This window comes from Lactuca sativa, chromosome 1 (assembly GCF_002870075.4).
Source record: "Lactuca sativa cultivar Salinas chromosome 1, Lsat_Salinas_v11, whole genome shotgun sequence".
Classification (NCBI taxonomy): domain Eukaryota; kingdom Viridiplantae; phylum Streptophyta; class Magnoliopsida; order Asterales; family Asteraceae; genus Lactuca; species Lactuca sativa.
This window is the reverse complement of record NC_056623.2, coordinates 74,166,630-74,189,275: the sequence shown is the minus strand read 5'-3', so window position 1 is coordinate 74,189,275 and position 22,646 is coordinate 74,166,630. Positions and strand designations below refer to the sequence as shown.

The following is a 22,646-nucleotide window of genomic DNA, read 5'->3' as shown; positions in this document are numbered from 1 at the left end:
AACAAATCGATCTAGCAGATCATAACGCATAGCATCATCCTTACCAGGATATCGACCTAACCGGTCACTAAGATAACATCATCCTATATACCAAGATACCGACCTAAACCAGGTCACTAACATAGCATCACCCTATATAACAGGATACCAACCTAAACCAGGTTACTGACATAATATTGTCCTAATTACCAGGACGACGATCTAACAGATCAATAAGCACATCAACAGTACAAGTACAAATATCAGATATAAGTATCTCACAAATCATCGATCATAGCAATCTCTAATGACCAAGGCATCGACCTAACTAGGTCACTAACATACTAATCCTAACGGATCACATGAGCATAACAACATACTGTCTATTCTGATACCAATCTAACATATCATAACCACATGTAGCATACTGTAACCAAGATAACAACTAAAAGGGCCGACCTTGGTGCCTTAAACCCTATTGATATAGTGAGGATAACTCACCTGAAATTGTTGACTAAAAAGAAAAGACCAAGCTCCTCTGGCCTCCGACACGATCGCCGCCACTGAACACTAGCAAAGAACCAATTCCATAAATACCAATATTACCAAAGTACCCTTGGAAGTCAAACTGTTCTACTCTTGGTCAAGGTCAAAGTCCCCAGTCAAAGTCAACCTTCCTGGTTGACTCTACTCGCTGAGTCACCCCGTCGACTCGCAGAGTTCCCTTACCCAGAAAACTCTCATGACACAACTTAACTCGCTGAGTCGCTCCAAGACTCGCCGACTCCAACGATCTCTGAGTCCCATCCTATCCAACTTACTGAGTCGCCAACCAACTCACTAATCCAATGCTTTAACCAAAAGAGGTTGGGGTTCTGTGACCTGACTCGCCGAGTCCAAGGCAATCTTCAACAGACTCGCCGAGTTGTTCTTCCAACTCGTCGAGTCCATGCACGTGTTCATACAACTCGTCGAGTACACCCATGTGACTCGCCGAGTCTCTCAAGTTCTCAATCCATTCAGAGGCTTTTCGAGCCATGCTGAGGCTCCAATCCGTAGATTCACCCTTCTACAATCTATCCCTCACATAAAGTTGAAGACTTTACATGAAACCAAAGAAATATAGGCCCAAAACACACTAGGGCTTGGGTTTTAGACAAAAGGGCTTCACCAACAATTCAATAACTGATGCTTTATGACTTTCTGGACCAATACAAGTCTAGATCTGAAGTACCAACCTCAGATCTGGACTCCAAACCCGAAGTGGATCTCAATCATACCAAAATGGCCCCAAATCTCATTCAAGAATAAATCTAGAAGCAACAAAGGAAAAGTAACAGCTCATTACCTCCAAGATGTGCCCAAAACTGCAGTAGATTATGGATCTACACTACTTTCTTGATGCAAACCCTTTTGATCTTAAAGTTTCTTCCACTAGAACACCTCTCAAAGCTTCGATCTCCCTCCGGTGGCCTTATACACACGAGCTAGGGTTTACTGGATCTCAAAGGGGGCTAAGGGAGCTGAGGAGAGGATATTAAGTCCTTTAAATAGGGTGCAAACCCTAAGATTAGGGTTTTTCTCATCCCAACACCAACTCGTCGAGTCCAGCTTCCGACTCGGCGAGTTGGTCACTTAATTCGCGACCCAAACCCGCTCCGACTCGGCGAGTAAGCGTACCTACTTGTCGAGTCCCTTCTTCAAAATTACACTTTAAACTCATAAATCCTACTTCTAAAATTCGGGATGTTACAATCCATAAAAAAGAACACCTAAATCTGACTTCGTATGAGGAAGTTATGATTTTTCTAACATTTGGCTTAGCAGTGCACAATCCGAAACTCGAATTTTAGATCGAGCGGTTTTTGGCCTACGCGACCTAAATGAGAATTGAAGATCTCATTAATAGGAGTTCAACAGTAAAAAGACTGACGAAAACGAAGTTCGTATGTAGAAGTTATGAATTTTACGCGGACGTTTAACAGTATAATCTCCTCGTACTGTTCAATTTAAAATCGATCGAGAATTAGCCAACGGAGTCAAAATGAAAGTTGTAGATGTTTTCTTTACCTACGCGTGGATATAAAGAACGTCAAAAACGGAGCTCGTATGCAAAAGTTATGATTTTTCTAAGTCGGGAATGAGCTGTGCGAAATCGGGTGACATGGCAAAATCCTGGCCGTTGGTTCCTCCCCAAGGCTAGCCACCAGAAGGTGACAAGTGGCATGGACTCGACGAGTAGGTCCTCCTACTCGACGAGTAGAGCTGTTTTCCAACCTATAAATAGAGGTATCGGGTGAAGCTCATTTCTCACACCTTCAAACCCTTCTTTCTCTCTTTAAAAACTCTCTCTAATCCCCCAAAACCCCTAAAGCCTAGGTAAACCCACCTAGCACGAGAAGGAAGCCCCGGAGCTCCCAACGGCTCCGAAAATAAGAGCTTTCGGCTCAGAAACGTTGCTTCAGCGAAGCCCGGTTTTGAGAAAAACTCGTTGTAAGTGAGCTATGCTTACCCTACTTTAAGTATAACTGATGTTTAAGTTCATTATCATTATTATGAACTTATAAACAATATTTATCAGTGATTCCAAGTCGTTATTCTGATTGATCTACTTACGGGGATGATGTCTAGGCTGTGATTTAGTGAGGTGTTTAAAGTGAGATTTCCAAATAGTATACTTCGCATACCAAACGGACTCTATCTCCGATATGATCCTACCTGGTCGTTTCTTACTTGATAGATCATGAAAGTAGACTCTGAGTTAATGATGAATCTAGACTAAAATCTAGTGGTAATGATACTAGGTTTCGTTGAAAGAAAATAAATTAATAGAAACGAAGCGTTGTCTGAGTTCGGAATCACCACCTTAACAAGTGAGTGCATAGTTACTTTCATCTTATACATAAATATGAAATATTTAATATAAACTAGAAAGGTTAACCCTGCTACGTGGGGGCCAGAAGCTTTCAATATTGTTTCCGAATCGATAAATATGACAGACGTAGAAAGTGCAATGATGAAAAGCTCGGAGTTTGCCCCGGACCGTTTTTTTCATGTTTTTATGAAAAAATGTAAAGTTTTGACTGCAAGGATCAGAAGTTTCAAAACGGTTAAAGAATTAAATGGGTAGGAATTAGCAATTTTTTAGAAAAGGGATCAAAGTTGTCAAACTGTTAAAGTTTTGTGGCCAAACTTTAAATATTAAAAGGTTCCTAAAAAGTGTAAAAATATTGATTGCAAGGACCTAAAATGTCAAAATAGGTAAAGAATGAGGAGCAAAGTGCAAGGACCATTTCTGCTAAAAAAATGTCAAGTTTACTATTCCTAAGCTTCATATCTTATATATATATATATATATATATATATATATATATATATATATATATATATATATATATATATTAATTACGTGTTATGTGTGCATATTATCTATGTTGTTGATATATATGCTGGATAAACGATTTTATACATGTTTTAATTAATTTAAATTGTATATGTATTTTATACCTATAAATTACGATGGGTAAAGATGGGTAGGTGAAATAAGAGTCAGAATATGAGATGAAAGGTGATATAGACCATGAGATAAGGGTGAGAAGTGAACAATGAGAGAAGCCTTTTACCCAAGTGTTGGCCCCGTCATCTAGTAGAGTATGGATGACAACCGCAGACTATTCTAGACAGTCCAGTGGAACACTAGCAGGTTTGCAACCTGTAGGTGTTGTGAACGAGATGTTAACCCGGTGTACTCTAAAATTCCATTGACATGTATTGCGAGTGGAGTCTCGGAAACGATATTGTCGATAAACGAGATAAACTCTGGCAACTATGCAGACTTAGTGCCTAAACCCCGACGACTATGTGACTTAGTGCCTGTTGTATAAACCCTAGCGACTATGAGACTTAGTGCCTAAACCCTGGCAACTAGGGATGAAAGTGGGTCCAAACCCGGACCGAATGGACTCGGAACCGTTTAACGAGATTTATTAGAACCGAAAACCAGACCGGTATATAGAAACCGGTTCCGGTTCGGTTCCGGGTACGATACCGGGTAAAGTGGGTCTAGAACCGAAAAACCCAGAAATAGGAAAGTGGGTAAGGTGGAACCAGGTAAAATGTGTTTAGAACCAGAAAACCCGGATTTTTTTATTTTTGTTATTATTATTATTATTTGTAATTACCTCAATCACATAATCTTTCAACCGTTATAAAAAAATTAATAAACAAAAAATTACATTTAGATTATTGACGACATTGATTTAAAAAAAAAGGTTACGTGATATAACAAAGTTGGTTTAATATTACTATGAACTATGAACTTTTAGTTATGTGATTGTAATATATATTGTACGTTCATAGGGATGAATTAATTGTAACATGATTAGATGTTCTAATTAAAAAAATAGTTAGAATAATTAAACAACAAAATAAATATATAACCTTTTGTAAAAGATCCACTGTAAATAGGCTAAAAGCTTATAGAACTTTAACCAATTAAACTAACAAAACAAGTTGATAATAAAAATAATAAAACTTTTGGATTTCACTCTTTTTGATCAAATACACTATTATATAGTCAAATTCACTCAAATCAAACACCATAACTTATTACAAAAGTTATTACAGTATAATGTATTTAAACAATTGCATAAGCCAATTTTTCAAAATTACCTACAAATGACAAAATCACCCTTTTTAATTAAACCATTCTTTAACATATAAAACCAAACTTATAACCATTTATCTAATATTAATATTACATATAAATTATGATTCTTACAAATAAAGTTCACCAGAGAGGGGAATAGGAGATAGGCTGAGATTTTGTTAGATGAATGTCATGCTTCATATATATCTGTGAGTTTTCCATTACGTCAATGTTTTTTTAATTATTATGAGAGATCATATGCAAATTGAGATTATGATAAACAATCATCTTCAATCCTACATCCATTTTCTTTAGATCAAAAATATATAAATAAGATTTCATCTTTAACCGACAAATTTCTATACCCAAAATATATTCCTAATATGTTCATGTTTTAAAACTTATATAGATTATGATAAAATACCCATCAACTTATAAGCTCTTTTACATATTTATTTATATTTCCTATATAAAAACTTTATAAAACGTACAAAAATCGGTTCCGGTCCATTAAACCTGGTTCCAGTTTTTTTACATATCCGGTTCCAAAAATCGGTTCCGGTTTTTTTACCCGGAATACCCGGACCCGTTGAACCCATACCTGAAATACCCGGAACCCGGATAAGACTAAATTTGGAACCCATTACCTGGACCGTTTAAACATTTTCCGGTTATACCGGTTCCGATTCCGGTCCGATTTTTCGGTTTTATAACTCATCCCTACTGGCAACTATGTGACTTAGTGCCTGTTGAGTAAACCTTGGCAACGATGGATTTCGTTCCGATTCCTTAGGATGATCCTTAGGAATGAATGAACGAGGAATAGTTAATTCTTAGGGTAGATCCTTAAGAGTAAAAAAGATAATGAGGATGGGTAATTGGGTTGATTGTTTGATGTTTAAACATAATAATTATATTATTGTGGGTTGAAAACCCTATGTACTCACCAGGTTTCCCAACCTGATCCACTCAAGCTTATTTGAATCACAGGTGCCGATACGAAGTTACATTACACTGAGAGATTAAAGAGGTGTAGATCACCGGTGTAAATGCCTGTAAGTTCTATTTATGCTTATGTTTTTGTATTGAAAATGACATCCCAAATGTTTTAAAATGAATAAAAATACATTTTTTCGGAAAATGCTTTGATAACGTATTTATCAGGTTTTGCTGGGAACAAATTCCGCAACATTTTTATTAAAAGAAGTACTCTTTATAAGGCATAAACAAAATCGGTTTTTTCTGGCCGTGAAAATGAGGATGTCACATGCATCATCTTCTTCGTCCCTCTCCACCAACCAACTGCATCATTAAAATTCCCCCATCTTCATCGTAAACTGAAAACCATCAACAAAATCGAAGATTAGAAATCAAGACTCATCTTCAAAACTTGTATACCAGTCGATCAATTGGAAATACGGTCTACCAAGAAAAGTTCATCCTTGAGTTTTGTAGATTCCACAAGATTTGTAAACAATGGTTCGACAATGAACAAGAAATTTGGTCTAACAGCCTATCGATTGGAAATCGACATCCATCTGCAAAATAGAAAACAAAATTGAAATTAGGGTTCAATGGATAACAATCAATGACATTCATCATTTACAGAGGTATCGATAACTGTTGGTGTTTTTTTTCTTAATATGCTCACTGTATTTATTTGATATCAGAGAATTTTGAATCAGATTCATCAGGTCCAAGTGTTTGATTTTGGTTTAGGTCCAAGGTTTGTTTCGAATACATACCTCAAGAATAAAGTAATATTTCTGGTTTCCTTGTCTATGATTCCAATTTCATTTGATTTGATTTAAGGGTATGTATTTCTTTGTCTCAAGAACAAAAATATTTTTTATGGTTTCCTTCTTCATGATTTCAGGATCATTAGATTTGATTTCACGGATTGTATGTATAGTTTCCTTATTCATAAATGATATCTTTAAGATATTTATGGTTTGATTGTATTTTGAATGTATTTTGTTTTGATTATATTTATTGTCGGAGTAGTAAAGTTCTTTTTTTTTTTTTTTTTTTGTATTTCAAGACCCAGAACTACATCACAAATGAAGAACATGATTCTGTTTTTTTTTTTTTTGTTAGTTTGATTTTGGTTTCAATTTAAATTGTCTCTCATCATCACACATCTGAAACGAATGTGAGTTTTGTAGGGGAGAGAGAGAGAGAGAGAGAGTTTATTTATTTATTTATTATTGTTTTTCCTTTTTTTACTAAATTTGTTTCCCCCCTAAAAATGACATGTCATACATCTCTTACGACAAAAATGGCACGACAATGAAATGACTACATAACATGTCTTGCACCACTCCTTCCAACCTTATAGATAATTGAACCAACAATAATATTACAAACTAACAACGCCGGTTACCAATTAGGCAACTCACCGACCTTGATTATATTTTAGAAATGTGTTTGGCAACAAGCTTTTAACAACTTTTAATTTGTAATTTTTTAATCTCGATTAAAGAACATACTCTCTTTAGAAGTAAGATTATTATAATAATTATTATTATTATTTAATTTAAATAATAAACTACTAATCGAAAAATTACGTCAAATACCTTCTCAAAAATACTATATTTTGCAAAACGAAACAACTCATGGGTGATGGAACACTACCTTGGTTTGAAGTTTCTATAACAAACCACCATTTCCTTTTTTTGTGAAGTGTAGTGATTTTATGTAATTTTGCACGAAAAATAGTTTTGCATTTGTAACAAAAATCCAAATACGAGATTTATTGATAATACAAATAACATAATACAAAATCAAACATAAATATATAAACCTCAAGGGTTCCAAAACTAGAATTTCCTTCCAAACAATCTTCTTCTTTTTTAAAAACCACTTATTCACAGCGGAAGTTGTCTGCAAGTTGGACAATACCACTTCCCCTTGAACCTTGTCTCAGGAGTCAACCCAACACACGAGTAATGAAACCACTCTCCACCTTGACACTGTATAAACCAAGACAAAAATTAAATCTTTATTTTTTATTTATTTTTGTTCAATAAAAATAAGACCCAGAAAATAAAAAATAAATAAAGATAATAAATAAACAATAATATGATGTGACAAACCCATTACCTATTTTTCTTTCTTCTTTTTTCCTCCCAACTCCACTCATTTAAATTGATGAATATCATGATTCATAAAATTTGTCTTTTTGGAATGTAAGGGTAAAATGGTCATTTAGTCTCATTCAGTTTATATTCTTTACCCATATGGGATTACTTATTTGGCCTTAATAATAATATCTTAATTGATGAATGCAATCATATAAAGAAGAAGGTAATAGCAACTTACATTTTCATTATCACATGCAATCATGTCACCAAAGGAAACCTGAAGAAAAAAAAGGGAAAGATCATGCTATTGAAATCATTTTTACTTGATAAAGTAAAAACTAAAAAAAAGAAAAAAAAGAAAAGCAAAACACAGAAAAGCACAACATACTTTCACTATTTAATAGATAAAATGATTTATGTAATTTTTATTTTTACCTGATGACAAACACAGTATGTGGGTTCATTTGGATCAATTGGTTGATCAATATCCAATGAGGTGGCAGTTGCAGTGGCAGTGGAATAATCCCTTTTGAAGCCACCTGGCGGAGGCATGAGCTCAAAATCTCTATCTCTATGATCCCATTCTCTATCTCTATAATCAAGCTTCTTAGATTGAGGAACAATATATGGTAATTTTCTCTTCTCAATTTTAGGAACTAAAGGTAATGGAGGAAGTATTGCTGGTTCATCTGCTGGTAATTTTCCCTCTACAAACAATCAAAGTCAAACAGTCAACTCAAACATTGAACAGTTAACTGAAAGTAGATTTGAGATTTTGATCATACCTTGTTTTAAATCTTCAGCAAAGTTGTGTAGATCTTCATCAAGACGCTTTACATGACTGTCTATCTGAATGTTAATAAGAAGAATCTTGAATATGGAAATGTTGGAATGTGAGATGTTGAATGGAAGAAGGAAAGAAAAGAAAGTGAAACATACAAGATCGTAAGCTTGTCTTGCTAGAAGAACCTTTTCAGTACATAGGCTTAAAGCATTATCTTGATTTGCTTCAATTTCTTTCTTCATCTTCTCAAAAGCCATGTCAGTGTCTTCATGAAGGCTTTTGTGGGTGTTTTGAGAAGCCATGTCCAAGCAGTTCTTTGTCTGTTGTCTTGTTTGATTAATCATGGCTATAACACAAGTAAGACACCCTTGATTAACTACATTCACAATTGCTATTTACTAATCTCTTTGCTGTTTCAAAGAAGATAGGCTTTTCAGATTGTTTCTGAAATTGAGAACCATGTTAAAATACGCAGACTATGGCCATATCAGCATCACAAATATCAATTGATCTATGTTTTCTTGAATTTTTGCATAAGATTAAGTTTTTCAAATCGGTGTTATGTCAATTGCTAGACTTTAAACATGTCCTCTTTTCCTATCGTATCACAAACACATGTATAAGGTGCATAATTAGCATTGTGTTAGTGTGTATCATTGGATCAGAAGACAGAAATGTACATTGAGAACGTTCATCGAGTTCTCTTATGGTGTTGAGAAGCCTCTGTAACTCTGCTGGCAATGTGCTTGCGTCTATTACAAAATTCAGCATAAAAAACTAGCGAAATCAGAACAAAAGTTTACAATTTGAATTCAATAAATAAATCATAGAAAAAGAAAGTTTACACTCCAAGTAATCGTCGACGAAAACTCCAGTCCTTGCGATCGCCATAGTTTCAAGATCTGAGCGCGCGTAATTTTTCGCTAGGGTTTACAGAGTTTGAAATTAGGAGTGATTTCGCGAGGAGGGAGGCAAAAAGAAAAATTAGGGGAAACAAATGAGACGTTGTCGTTTCAATTGGGTGAATTTTGAATATACTTAAAACTTTAAGGAGTTGTTAAGCATTTTACATATGATGAAGGTGAAATCATGAAGGTGTTTTTTGTTTTTCTGATGCAGTTTGCGAATCACATCTTCAAATCTCTATAACAGAAAAGGTGGACCAAACGTCTGCAGTGTGTTTGTTTTTTTACGTCTGCAGACTTTTGAAAAATAAACTGAATTTTAAATACACTAATTTTACAACATTTTATTTGAGTTTTACAACATCTAATAATTATTTCATCAGAATAGATAAGAAAATGCGACAACAAACAAATCACATACAAACAATATTTATAATATATAATAATAAAAAACTACCACAAACAAAATGATATAATATCAATATTTTTACAATGAAAGAACTTTAAAAATCCATCATCTTGATCTTCTTCTCTAAGATGCAACTACAACATTTAGCACAATAGGTCATTTGATCATTATTAACAAAGTCTAGTTTCTTGCTTGAACATCGAGCAATCTTGATAATCATTTTATGTGTTTTGAACTCATTTGTTATCATTGTCATTGACATGTAACATGACACAAACACCACAACTTGATTCAAAAGGAGGCTCTTATCTTGCTTTCACAAAGAACTTGAGTTGAAATTAAATAATCTACTAATAATTTCAAAAGTGGTATTCTGTTCTTTATACACTTCTATATACATTGCTTGGGGTATTGCAAACCCCAGGATGTGTTAAAGATGCATCAGCCCCTGTTATTGATCCAATAAAACTTTTGATTTCTTTGAGGACTTTTATCGAACACTTGGTGTGTAATATTAAATCACCTCCTCTATATGAACCTGATTATTAGAAGAATTTCATATACCTAAACCAAGCAATTCAGATGAACAAAAAACAAAATTAGAAGGATTCGACATGCCCAAAATCACGTGATTATTATTCAATCATATTAGATGTTGAAAGAAACTGACATCTGATTTTAAGGAAGAATATATTCTCGTACGTGTGGATGAAGCCGACAGTGGACGGAGGAGAAGGAAAGCATCGCCGATATTTTGGTGTGTATGGTGGACAGTGATTATGGTGGTCGGTCAGAAGGGGGAGAACGATCGGTGGAGGAACGATGGATGGTGAGGAGATATGGAGGCCCTATGAGTTGTGAAGATGTTAAAAGACATTGGGTCATGTCTGTGCCAAGAAGACTTCGCGCATACGTTTTTAGGTCTGTGCACTTCCAAAAATCAAACAATCTGTAAGGGTTTATGTCTGCGAGGCGCAAACAAAAGTGATCACGCAGATCTGCAGACAAAAAACAAACAACCCGAAGTTTCAGTCGTAGTGTTTAAATTTTTTGTTGGTCCCTCAACAAACTTTTTAGAAGAGAATCATGATTTATGTTTAAGGAAATTCATTAAACTAACCATGATGTGTATTTTGAAAGAAAATATTTATATTTTTTTGGCAAAAAATAACCATCAATTCCGAAATGGGGTATTCTAGATCGAACAATTTTTTTTGATAAAAAAGTACATTTCAAACAAATATTTTAGATACTAGATTAATATTTCAGAGTTCGAATAAAAAATACAGAAATTTCAAGAACAATGCCAAAATCCGATGAAAAATTCCGGAATTTTTAAGAAAAAAAATTTGTTTTTACTAAAATCTAACAAAAATTAAAACAAGCTTAGTAATGAAAACTATATACGATGTTATATATTTCAGAACGAACATTTCAGACATTAATATAGACATTTTCTTTAAAAAAAATAGCAAAAAAGAAAAAAAAAATCCAAAATTTGAAGAATAATCCAAAATGAGATATTCAGGAGAAAATTATCATTTTTCAAAAACTAAAAATAAAAAGTGGTTATTTTTCTTTAAATAGCTTATTTATAATGGTTAGTTTAATGAAATTCCTTTATATTTAATACTTTTAGACACATCACAACAATATTATACAATATATAATATATGATGTCCTTTTGTAGTGAATAACCCGATTTATAGTAGATAGTACATATGTTTTCGAACAAAAACTATAAGATATTGGTTTTAAAGAAATTTCAAGACGACCAATTGATGAAAAAAAAAAAAAAAACTAGACGACACGTTTCAAAAGATCAACCATAAACCATTCAATAATTGTTAATGTGACATTATTTTGGCATATTAACAAACCACATTCTTTTCCTAAGGTTTTATACATGTGTTTGGTGATACAATGGTTTTCACTGGATATCATTGTCGATAGATATGGTACCACCAACACATGAATTTGTGTTTTAGGCAATAGTTTGGTGGTGTCTGTTATGGTTCATTTATTTAACTATTATAATGGTGGCATCGGTTTTTATTTTTATTTATTTATTTTTTATGGTTTCTTTGACAACAATGGGATCAAAGATTGTGCTGAGTTTATTTCTCATGGCTTAATAACGATCGACTACATTTCCACTTTTTTTTTTAATTGAATAATGAGGGGTGTATCCAATATAGGACAAGAGTGCGTCTTGGCCCACCCACACAAAATTAAGATTCTATATATAATATAGATTATATATAATATATATTTATGTTAAATAAAAGGAATTAGGGTTGTAATATAGTCTATTCTATTCAAAACTTGAAATTTATAGAACAGAATACATTGTTGTCTATGTCGATTAGACTCCATTTTAGATTATTTTAATAATGTAAGACAACTTCGTGTGAAACTTAAAATAATCAGGTTAGTTAAAAATACATATATAGTTACCTTTTGTTATCGTTTGGAGAATTTTGCAACTCGTTCATTTTTTGTATATTATTTGGCCTACTCTGAAGCAAAATCCTGACTACACCACTCATTGACTTCAATGGTATGTACCACTATTGTAACACCGTAAATTTCAAAATAATTTTTTGCATAATATAAAAACATATTCATTTAATTTTCATAAAAACATCAATGTTTGAAACTCCAATCCATGACATATAAAGAATCCCAAGATCACATAACATGAAAATCCTGTGTGTGTACTGATCAAATCGGCGCCTTCCCACGGTCATCACTAGTACCTGAAACAAATAACACCAAACACTGTAAGCACAAAGCTAAGTGAGTTTCCCAAAATACCATACATAACACATATTAGCCACTCGAGGCTATAACTCTGTGGGTCCGTGCACCCAAGCTCTGTGAACCCTCAGGTTCTAACTCTGATAACATGCATAGCATAGATCACATAGAAATAATGTAGTGCAACACATAACATACATAGCATACAAATACTCTATCACATAACTCTGGTTACCTACTCAAGGTAAAGTATAGTGAGAAGACTCACCTCGCGTATCTTAGTAACTCGCAAATCCCTGAAATCACTCGTACTCGATCCCCCGATCTATAGTCCTCCTATAACACAATATATCTCTAAATAACACTTCACAACTAAGGTTGACTAACCCTATCAAGTCAACACAGGTCAACACTGGTCAATGGTCAACGGTCAACTTTGACCGGACTTGGCGAGTGCACTATAGCGACTCGGCGAGTCTATACGCATCCACTGATTCCCTGGAATCCTCTCTCGACACGTCGAGTATTTTCCTAACTCGACGAGTTCCACCTGGCATGAGTTGTAGGGCCACCACGACTCAACTCGCCGAGTCTCAAGAACAACTCGGCGAGTTCCAGCTTGACTCAGTAGTCCTCCCTTTGACTCTCCCTGACTCTCCCTGACTCACTGAGTCATCCCCCAACCCGGCGAGTCTACTCGCTGAACAAATCACGTGAAACCCCAACCCTACTCGCCGAGTCTCAAGAACAACTCGGCGAGTTCGTGCCATTCACAAACTCTATTGACCTTCTGAGGTCAGATCTACTTTCCCAAACCATAGATTTGGCCTTCCCAAGCATGAATGTCACGTAAAGTTCGAGATTTGATGCTTGTATAACCCCCACAAGGCATCAAAAGGTGATTTGGTCCCAAAAATGGCAACCTAGGTCCAAAAGCTCCATAATAACCCAAAAAGCTCCAAGGGTTAAGGTCTCTGGATCTCTTTGCGTCCAGATCCAAAGCACAAACTCGAAGAGGGCCCATTTGCTTCACATAATCACTCTCCAAAAGGGTTAGAAAGCCCTAACTCTAAAGATCATCCCTAAAACTGAAGGAGGTTCGAACCATTACCTCAAAATGAAGCCTCTAGTCTCTGGATCTGCTTAAATCTCGTCTTCTCCTTGCTCTTGCCACCTTCTTCTTGCTAAACAATGAATACAAAGGCCCAAAAGTGACTTTCTCTCTCACACAACGAATTAGCTCTCTTAGGGTTCTCTCAAGGGACTGGTAGCCGCAATGGGAGGCTATAAGTACCCTTAAATAGGCTCCAAACCCGGGGATTTAGGGTTTCATTAAACAGCGTGGACTCGCCGAGTCCAGACGCGAACCCGTGCCCATAGTCGCGATCATACTCGGCGAGTTTGGCTCCAACTCGCCGAGTCTCATCACAAATCACCAAAAATAGATATATAAATGAATAATACCTGGGAATTTGGGTTGTTACAACTATAAAACTACACTAGCTTCCCGAAGATTTAGGGTTTAACATAGTTATCATTTAACGTTCGTTAACTTTCCAATCAGGATGATTATTAGTTAGTTCACTTGTAGTTTTATAACATGTCAAAATTACTTTTCAAATTTGCATATTGAATCAAAGTAGTAAAGTCAAAAAGGAATCTTAATAGAATTTAGAAGTGATTGATTTATGTGGTACTAGGTGTAAAACTCGTGTATTACACGAGTTGATTAAAAAAGAAATTAAATATTACAGTGTAAACAATAAATATATTTTAAAATAAAAAATAAAGAAATGTATTAATTGCAATTTAATATCATATTTATGACATTTAATACTTTACATATATAAATATTATGTGACTTTTTAATTTTAAAATTTGAAAAACCTAAGAATTGACATGTGAATATTATTTATTTCAAAAATATCACAAAATGACGTGTCAAAACTCATGAGAGATTGACATGTGGCAAAATGAATTTTCATTTATTATAGTTGATATTAAGCACATTAGATATTTTAAATCTTTCAATTTCCAAATTTATTGATAATTTTCAAATCCTACAAAAATAACCCAACAATCCAAACACCACCATATATAATGAACAAAGACAGGTCTAGTGTTTAAGGATGAGCTGTGTTTTAGTTTAACTTGTAACCGATTTAATATTAACTAATATGATTTATTAATATGATTTATGATGCAAACAAATATGAAAAAAATAGACATGTACACACAATCTCTCGGAAATAAATCATACACCATAATAAAATCATCCCTAAAGAAACAAAATTACATAGACATTGATTAAACTTGTCTACATTATTTTACCCAAAAGAAACAAAATTACATAGACATCGATTAAACTTGTCTACATTATTTTATGAAATAATAAATATAAGGACCTAAAGATTAATCAAGCCGGAAAACATTACAATTATTTTCTTGTTTATTTGCTCGTGTAATAAATCAATAAATAAATCGTTTCAAACTCTAAAAGAAAAACAAGGAAACCATAGCCAAAAGGGCCAAACTTGTGAAAGCAACCGGTGGTGCACGGGTGATGTGTGACGATGAGAACCATGATTTGAATCTTGTCCATGAATCTTTAGGATCATAAGGCACAATCTGAATATTGAACTTGCAATAACCCTTAGAAGGATCAGTCTCAACTTCAGTAGCCAAACCTCCAAAATCACAACTATCTTTTGATTGGTTTGATGCTTGAAAATAAGCATTCAAGGCGTAAGATGTTTTATCAGGACTACTAAGACCACTACAGGATCCACCTTCAGCGAAGGCACTACAATCAGCATTATCACAAGCATACAACAAGCTCTCATGGAGTTTGTGTTTGTCCAAAGACTTTTGTGCCTTCAAAACACACCACTTCTTAGATTGATATTCGACGTCTTTGACTCCTATCAACGTTTTGTTTTCGTCTTTTCCATTTAAGCTCATATTGAACTTCGGTTGACCTGCATAGTCAAAGATACCCCAATGTCGCTCGAAGTTCCCGGGAAGTATGCTTTTTGCATCTTCATCAAGCAGTTCGAAAAGGTACACTTCAATGTGCCCAGGACGTAAAGGCGTCCCTTCTTTGGCTGCTAATCGTGGTAAAAGCCCTTTATAAAATCTTGAAGCCAGGGTTTTGTTGGCCAATACGTTTCCATCTGTGGGCCAACCTATCTCCCCAACTATAATAGTCATGTTCTCATGACCGACTTGTTTTAGAGCTGACACACAAGTGTCATAACTCGCATCGAACACATTAGTGTAGTCGATGTTATCATCTGTGATACCAACGTTACCGTCAAAAAAAGCAAAATCGCTTGGATAACTGTCATCTGACAAGGCAACACTCGTAAACGGATAAATATTGACAATAAATGGAGCATTATGCTTAGCTAGGAAATCGGCTATATCTTCAACTTGGTCGGAAATTTCAGGACGAAAAATCCCTGCAGATGGAAATGGCTTCCATGGTGGGGTCATATAAATATCCTCATTGAATGGAACTGAGGCCTTGATCCTGTCTCCTAAGCTCAACTTATCAAGGGCTCTTTGAATATTCTCTAGGGCCAGAAGTGTTGAGTTGATATACATATTCTCATAATCCTCTCGAAATGGCTCGTTACCAACCGCTACCATCCTACATTATTATAAACAATAAATCATTATTTTTACAATGCTTGAAATCCATATATTCATTCGAGGGACAAAACTCTTGTCTTTGTTAGTGTATCCAACATCGATGTGGTACGATTCTATAAATGTCTATGTATGTTGGAGTCTATAATTCTCCATAAGGGCTCACATAAGAACCCACATATATCTTATGGTCCTCTATTGCTGGAACATAAAAACCTAGGGTTTGATCTTATAAACACGGATTCAAGATAATATATTTTCATATACCGAATAGTAAACATGTTCAAGAAATAAAAGCATACGTTATTTTGACATTATGATCAATGTGTTTGACAACATTGTCCTTGACCCAATGCTTGGCTTTGGTCTTATTGGTCATTTCCTCGAGTTCAGAATTCTTGACAGCCACCATGACCTCAATATTTGTTTCCGCGAAGGTGTTTAGTACGTTTTCATCGGCATCGAACAACTTCACCTTCTCAATTTCATTATCTTTCAACATTTGAACCACTTTTTCGGGTGGTAATTGGTGGTAAGCTTTTGTACCCCAATTCACACCCAACCCTTCAACATTTGAACCAAAAAGGCTCAACAGAATTGCACCTACAAACAAAACATTCACCATATTCCAAAATCTTTCCATTCCTTCTTCTCCACACAAAACAATATTTTTAGCTAGCAAGACTCTACAAGAATATAAGAAACATACGTATCTAGAATTTGGGATTGAAACAATAACAATAGAAATTAGCAAAATAGGTCATTGAATGAAGGGCCAAAAAGTGTCCTCGAGTTATGTATGTAACTTGTCAAGTGACTCTTCATATAAAAACTTCTACTTCCCTTGGTCACCAACACTTGCCCTCAAAATTTGGGACAAAGATCCACAAATTATGCCTTCAAAAATAGCCCCATAAAAACCTATTTTAAGGAAGTTTGCTCTCAAAGAGAAGATGTCAAAATCAATATTTGAAAAGTTTCCATACGTCTCTTCGTAACATATTATTACTTGAATCATCAAATACAACATGATGACACAATCAAACACTATTAATAGATGTAAAAACTAAAAACTATAAGAATCCATAAATGTATCATCAATTCGTAAAATCACTCTCAAAATGACAATAATTTATGTATCTACATCAAAAATCAAAACTACAACAACAATAACACAAAAACAATCGAGTAAACAAAAAGATAAACTGAAGATCGAGAAGCATCAGAATAAGTCCCCACTATCTGAATATTAAACCTGCAAGTCTCTGTGGATATATTAAGCGTCGTCACCATAGCCAAACCTTGAAAATTACACGCCATTTCATCTTGATTTTGCACCTGAAAATACGCATTAAATGCATACGAAGCATTCGCATTTGCATCCAACCCATTACACGATGATCCATACCCGAGTGGAGTACAATCAGCAAAAGTACAAGCGTAATTGATATTCTCCCCCAATTTGCTCAAATCCTTCGCATCTGGGTTGAATTGACACCATCGTTTCTCTTGATACCTCACATTTTGCGCCGGAACTAGAAACGAGTTCTGACCTCTGCCGGAGATGTCCATGGCGAACTTCGGTTGTCCGTCGTACCGGAAAATCCCCCAGTGACGTTCGAAGCTTCCCGGAGCTATGCTTTTAGCGTCCTCGTCGATGAGCCCAAAAAGGTAAACTTCAATTCCGCCGGGACGGAGTGGAGTACCTTTGTTGGAGGCGAGACGGGGTAGAAGACCGTTGTAGAAACGATACGCCATGTTTATATTCGCGTTTTTGTCGCCGTCGGTGGGCCACCCTACTTCTCCGACGATGATCGGCATGTCACCAAAGCCTGCTGCTTTTAAAGCGGAAACTAAGGTGTCGTAGTTTGCGTCAAACACGTTGGTGTATTGGATCCCGTTGTCGACGATTGGCTGGCTTGCGCCGTCGAAGAACGCGTAGTCCACCGGAAAATCGTCGTTGCCGTAGAGGCTGAGGAAAGGGTAGATATTGACGGTGAAAGGAGCGTTGTTTTTGGCGAGAAATTGGACGAGTTGGACCATTTGGTCGTTGATGTCTGGTCGGAACCTCCCGGCGGAAGGGACTGGGTTGTCGGTCGGAGAACCGTAGACATCGGCGTTTGAAGGTACGGTGGCTTTCACGGTGTCTCCATGGCCAGCTTCGTTCAGGGCATTTTGAATATTCTGCAGCGCCGGGAACGTTGTTTTCAGATTCGACCCGTTGTATGCCGTCAAAAACGGCTCGTTGCCGACGGCGACGTATCTGCCATTAACGATGAAGAAAACATTTTGTCAAACCCTAAAACCCTATCAAACTTACTAAAATAATTTGAATTTATGATTTCTGAATTATTGCAAATAAATTTTAATAAAATTAAATATATGAAAATAATAAAATTATAGTACAAGTAAAGATCCATAATTTTTGGAAATTACTTCGACAACAAAAAACAACCACATGTTTCACACATAAAATATCTCAATGGCCTACAACGTACAACTCCCGATGCATACAGTACAACAAATAATGCATACTGTATAGCATCTAAAAAGCACACGCTCACTACTGTAAAGGTCACGCGGTTTAGGATTATACAAAAACCAAAACAGAGTACAACTATCCAAATCACGAGTTTTTCTACAACGGATACAATGTACAGCTTCATATGCATAACGTACAAGCTGAAACAGCTTCATTTGTCTAGATTTAGTAATTTTAGTATTGGAAAACAAGATTTTACGTTTTTACATGTTCAAAGAAAGAACAGCATATAATGCATATAGTACAACAAGTAAAGCACAAAGTACAACATCGAAAGGAATCGGAACTTACTTGATATTAACACCGCCGTTGAAGTTATAACGCGTGACGTTACGCTGCACGAATTTCTTAGCTCGGCTGTAATCATTCATGGCGAGGAGCTGATCGTTCGGAATAGCAATCATAACTTCGATGCCGGAGCCGGCGAGTGCACTCATCGTCGATTGCTCGGCGTCAAAAAGCTTCACTTTAGTAATCCCGTTGTCTTTCATCATCTGAACCACCGTTTTCGGATCCATCTTATGCGTCGCCATCGTCCCCCAGTTCACACCCAGACTTTCAACTTCAGCCCTAATAAAAATCAGGCCCGTGAATAATACCCAAACGGCAGTTCTCACCCCTGACATTATTTGTCTATTTGATTTTCAAAGCGAGTGAGAAAACAGCCGGGAGTCTCGAATCTCGATTGAACACAAATCAGATCTTATGGGTGTTGTTTGTTTCAGAATATAAATCTAGATGTGGGGTTTTTTCTTCAGGGAAAACTAGAATCGATTGAATAGAGATAGTGAAGATATAACTTGTAAGGGGCAAAAATGGCGGTTGAGAAGAGGCGAAAAGAGGGGGATCGAACTGCGAATTTTTCTGGGGGTTTCTTCAAGAAGCAAAAGAGAGATCGTGGAGATGCGTGTGTATGTATTGAATGGATAAAAGTCGGCAAATCTCTCCTATGAAGTCGGTGTGTGTGATAGAGAAGAACAAGTGATTCTCAACCTGAAAGAGAGAGGAAAGTAGAGAATTTAAAAGGGAAAAAGAATTTGAAATCGATTAGAAGAACGTTATTGGATTTTTGTTTTATTATCTGCAGCATAAATTTTGAAAAAATAAATAAATATTAAAATTGGAGATATTTTTGTGTATTTAATTGGTTTAAAAAAGTAATTAAAACGGTTGTTTTAGAGTTTTAAATTTAATTAAGTTCCTTCTTTATTTGGGCACCTTTGTTGTGACTCATCTACAAAGCTCCAACAAAGTATTATTTAGTGAAAAAATTAATACCATATGTTTTAAACTTATGGTTATGTATATATGTTATAAATTTATAACTAAAGACTTATAAAAAATATATTTTGTTTTCAATTTTTATGTGCTTATAAATTTATTGGTTACCATATGTTTTAAACTTATGGTTATGTATATATGTTATAAATTTATAACTAAAGACTTATAAAAAATATATTTTGTTTTCAATTTTTATGTGCTTATAAATTTATTGGTTAGAAAAATAAAAGAGCAAATTGCAAATTTAACAAAATACATTAATTACTTTGTGCGAAATAACAAAAAAATTAAACGAAAATTGTATTTTAGCCACTAAAATCGCAGATGGGTATAATCCATCTGCGATTTCGTCATGCCATCTGCGAACGTATAAGTAGCTAAAACACAAACGTGTTTTAGCCACTTGTAGGTTTGCAGTTTTTTTTTTTTTTTTTTTTTTTTTTTGTATATGTCTATCTGCGATTTCCTTTCTATTCACCTGCGATTTAGTGATTTTTTTTGTTTTTTTTAATTACAAAATTGATAGGGTTTGACTACGAAACAACTTTATTATATATAAATTTTTGCAAAAAATTATCATTTCTATTGTTATTGCGTTGAAAAATTTGTTAAAAGATACGTTATTGTTTTTATTTTTATCTTTATCGTGTAGAAAAAAAAAATATAAGTTTGTTTGTAATTACAAGCAACCAAGCAGTTGCGATGGTCAACAATCATGGCCACAAAATGTTGTTTCCAGTCTCATCTCAGTTAAGTTACGGCTCGTCGACCGACCTCACTTTTTTTTTACTTAATTCTTAATCTAATTATTAGTTAAACCCTTCCCGTCGTTTAAAATTAATCTCTACTAAACTGTTAACTTTCTTGTTAATCTGGACTATTATTTTTTTGTTGGTTGAAAATGTTATAAATATGATAGCTAATAATAATTTATTAGCTTTTAATTGTAATTTGAAGAAAAAAAAGGAAAGGAGTTGCATTCACTTTAAGTGGTATTGTCCGTAGTAGAAATAGAATGTCCAATCTAATTAATCATGCATCAAGTAAAGTCCAAATCCAACCAACAGCTGCACAAAATAAAATAGAATTGTCAACTCATATATAAGAGAGAGAGTTTCTCTAAAAAAGATAGTGAAAAAAAACATTTTTATACAAAATAGCTATGAAATCGCAAATGGAATGTACAAAATCGCAGATGGACTGTTCCATCTGCGAACGTACAAGTTCCTAAAGCACAGATGTGCTTTAGACACTTGTACGTTCGCAAATGAAAATACGAAATCGCAGATGGGCTTAATCAATCTGCGATTTTAAGGGTTAAGTTTGTAATTTGAGTTTTTTTTGCTATTTTACACAAAGTAATTTGTGTATTTGGCTAAATTTGTAATTATCTCAAAATAAAATAACAACCGAACATGTCCTAATATAAATGAGTTCTTATTGAAAGCTACGATTGTGATCGTTAGGTTATTGATTCGTAACCGAACATGTCTCAATATAAAGGAGTTCTTATTGAAGCTACGATTGTGATCGTTAGGTTATTGAATCGTAAACATAAAAGTAACTTTTTTTGGTAAGTAAATACGTGAAGATCGATTATGATAGATACATTTTGATGAGAAACTTTTTGTATACAGCTATTAGTTTAATGTGTTATATTAATTTAGTTTAAAAATAAATTAGTTTTTAAGAAGACAATTTTTATTAGTCGTACGTTTTGTAATGATAATTAACAAGAGTTAAGAGTCATTTTTTATAAATATTTGTGTGTTTCTTAAAGATTTTATTTTTACATATAGGCAATTGTACGTTTAATGCATTGTATAAATTTATAAGCTTAACAAATCTCTACACATACGAAACATATATTGGATATCCACAAAAGTTTATATATTCAATTGAACAAATCATTACAAACTTATACACAAAGACGTATATCACTGTAACTTTTAAGTTTTTATTGCATCTTTTATTTTTCATTTACGTTTAAATTTATAAATAATTGTTTTTTTTTTCTAACCTATGATTTTCGTGAGTTTTAATCTAGTAATAAAATATACACAAAACTTCATAAACGATGCTCATTGTTTTGATTTTGTCCTCAAAACAGATTTTATGAAACATTTTTTGTGCATGAAATTATGGATAAATGTCACTTAAAGATATTTTGTAAAACTTCACTTAAGAACCATTTATTAAACCGTCTAAAGATCATTTCTAAAATTTCACCTAAAAAGACCATGTGTGAAACTTCACCTAAGGACCATTTGATAAGTTTTTTTTCTTAATTTTTTATATGTTAGTTTTTTTACCTTTTTATTATTTATTAAATATTACAACTATATTTTATTTACTATATAAATAAATTTCGTTATTTAAATTATATATATATATATATATATATATATATATACTTTTTAGGAACCCTTTAATATTAAAACTTTGGCCACAAAACTTTAACGGTTTGACAACTTTGATCTATTTTCTAAAAATTTGCTAATTCTTACCCCTTTAATTCTTTAACCGTGTTGAAACTTCTGATCATTGCAGTCAAAACTTTTATATTTTTTCATAAAACGGTCCGGAAAAAACTCCGGGCTTTTC

The 22,646-nt window shown here is 34.3% G+C and overlaps 3 protein-coding genes across 3 annotated transcripts; all 3 read right to left on the bottom strand.

Annotated features, from left to right (window-relative positions):
* Positions 1-7,361: 7,361 nt before the first annotated feature.
* On the bottom strand, positions 7,362-9,499 carry LOC111900869 (PHD finger protein ING2). The gene is made up of 7 exons (XM_023896752.3): positions 9,340-9,499; positions 9,175-9,246; positions 8,650-8,840; positions 8,496-8,559; positions 8,146-8,417; positions 7,949-7,987; positions 7,362-7,599 (listed from the first exon to the last, which is right to left on the bottom strand). Exons 1-7 carry the CDS (start codon positions 9,383-9,385, stop codon positions 7,495-7,497), a joined length of 789 nt encoding a protein of 262 aa, XP_023752520.1. The 5' UTR covers positions 9,386-9,499; the 3' UTR covers positions 7,362-7,494.
* A 5,416-nt stretch (positions 9,500-14,915) lies between these two features.
* Positions 14,916-16,844, bottom strand: LOC111900877 (glucan endo-1,3-beta-glucosidase 8-like). Its single transcript, XM_023896760.3, has 2 exons — positions 16,522-16,844; positions 14,916-16,220 (listed from the first exon to the last, which is right to left on the bottom strand). The coding sequence occupies exons 1-2, from the start codon at positions 16,842-16,844 to the stop codon at positions 15,062-15,064; spliced, it is 1,482 nt and encodes a 493-aa protein (XP_023752528.2). The 3' UTR covers positions 14,916-15,061.
* A 407-nt stretch (positions 16,845-17,251) lies between these two features.
* On the bottom strand, positions 17,252-19,809 carry LOC111900861 (glucan endo-1,3-beta-glucosidase 8). The gene is made up of 2 exons (XM_023896743.3): positions 19,053-19,809; positions 17,252-18,482 (listed from the first exon to the last, which is right to left on the bottom strand). Exons 1-2 carry the CDS (start codon positions 19,385-19,387, stop codon positions 17,378-17,380), a joined length of 1,440 nt encoding a protein of 479 aa, XP_023752511.1. The 5' UTR covers positions 19,388-19,809; the 3' UTR covers positions 17,252-17,377.
* Positions 19,810-22,646: the final 2,837 nt, after the last annotated feature.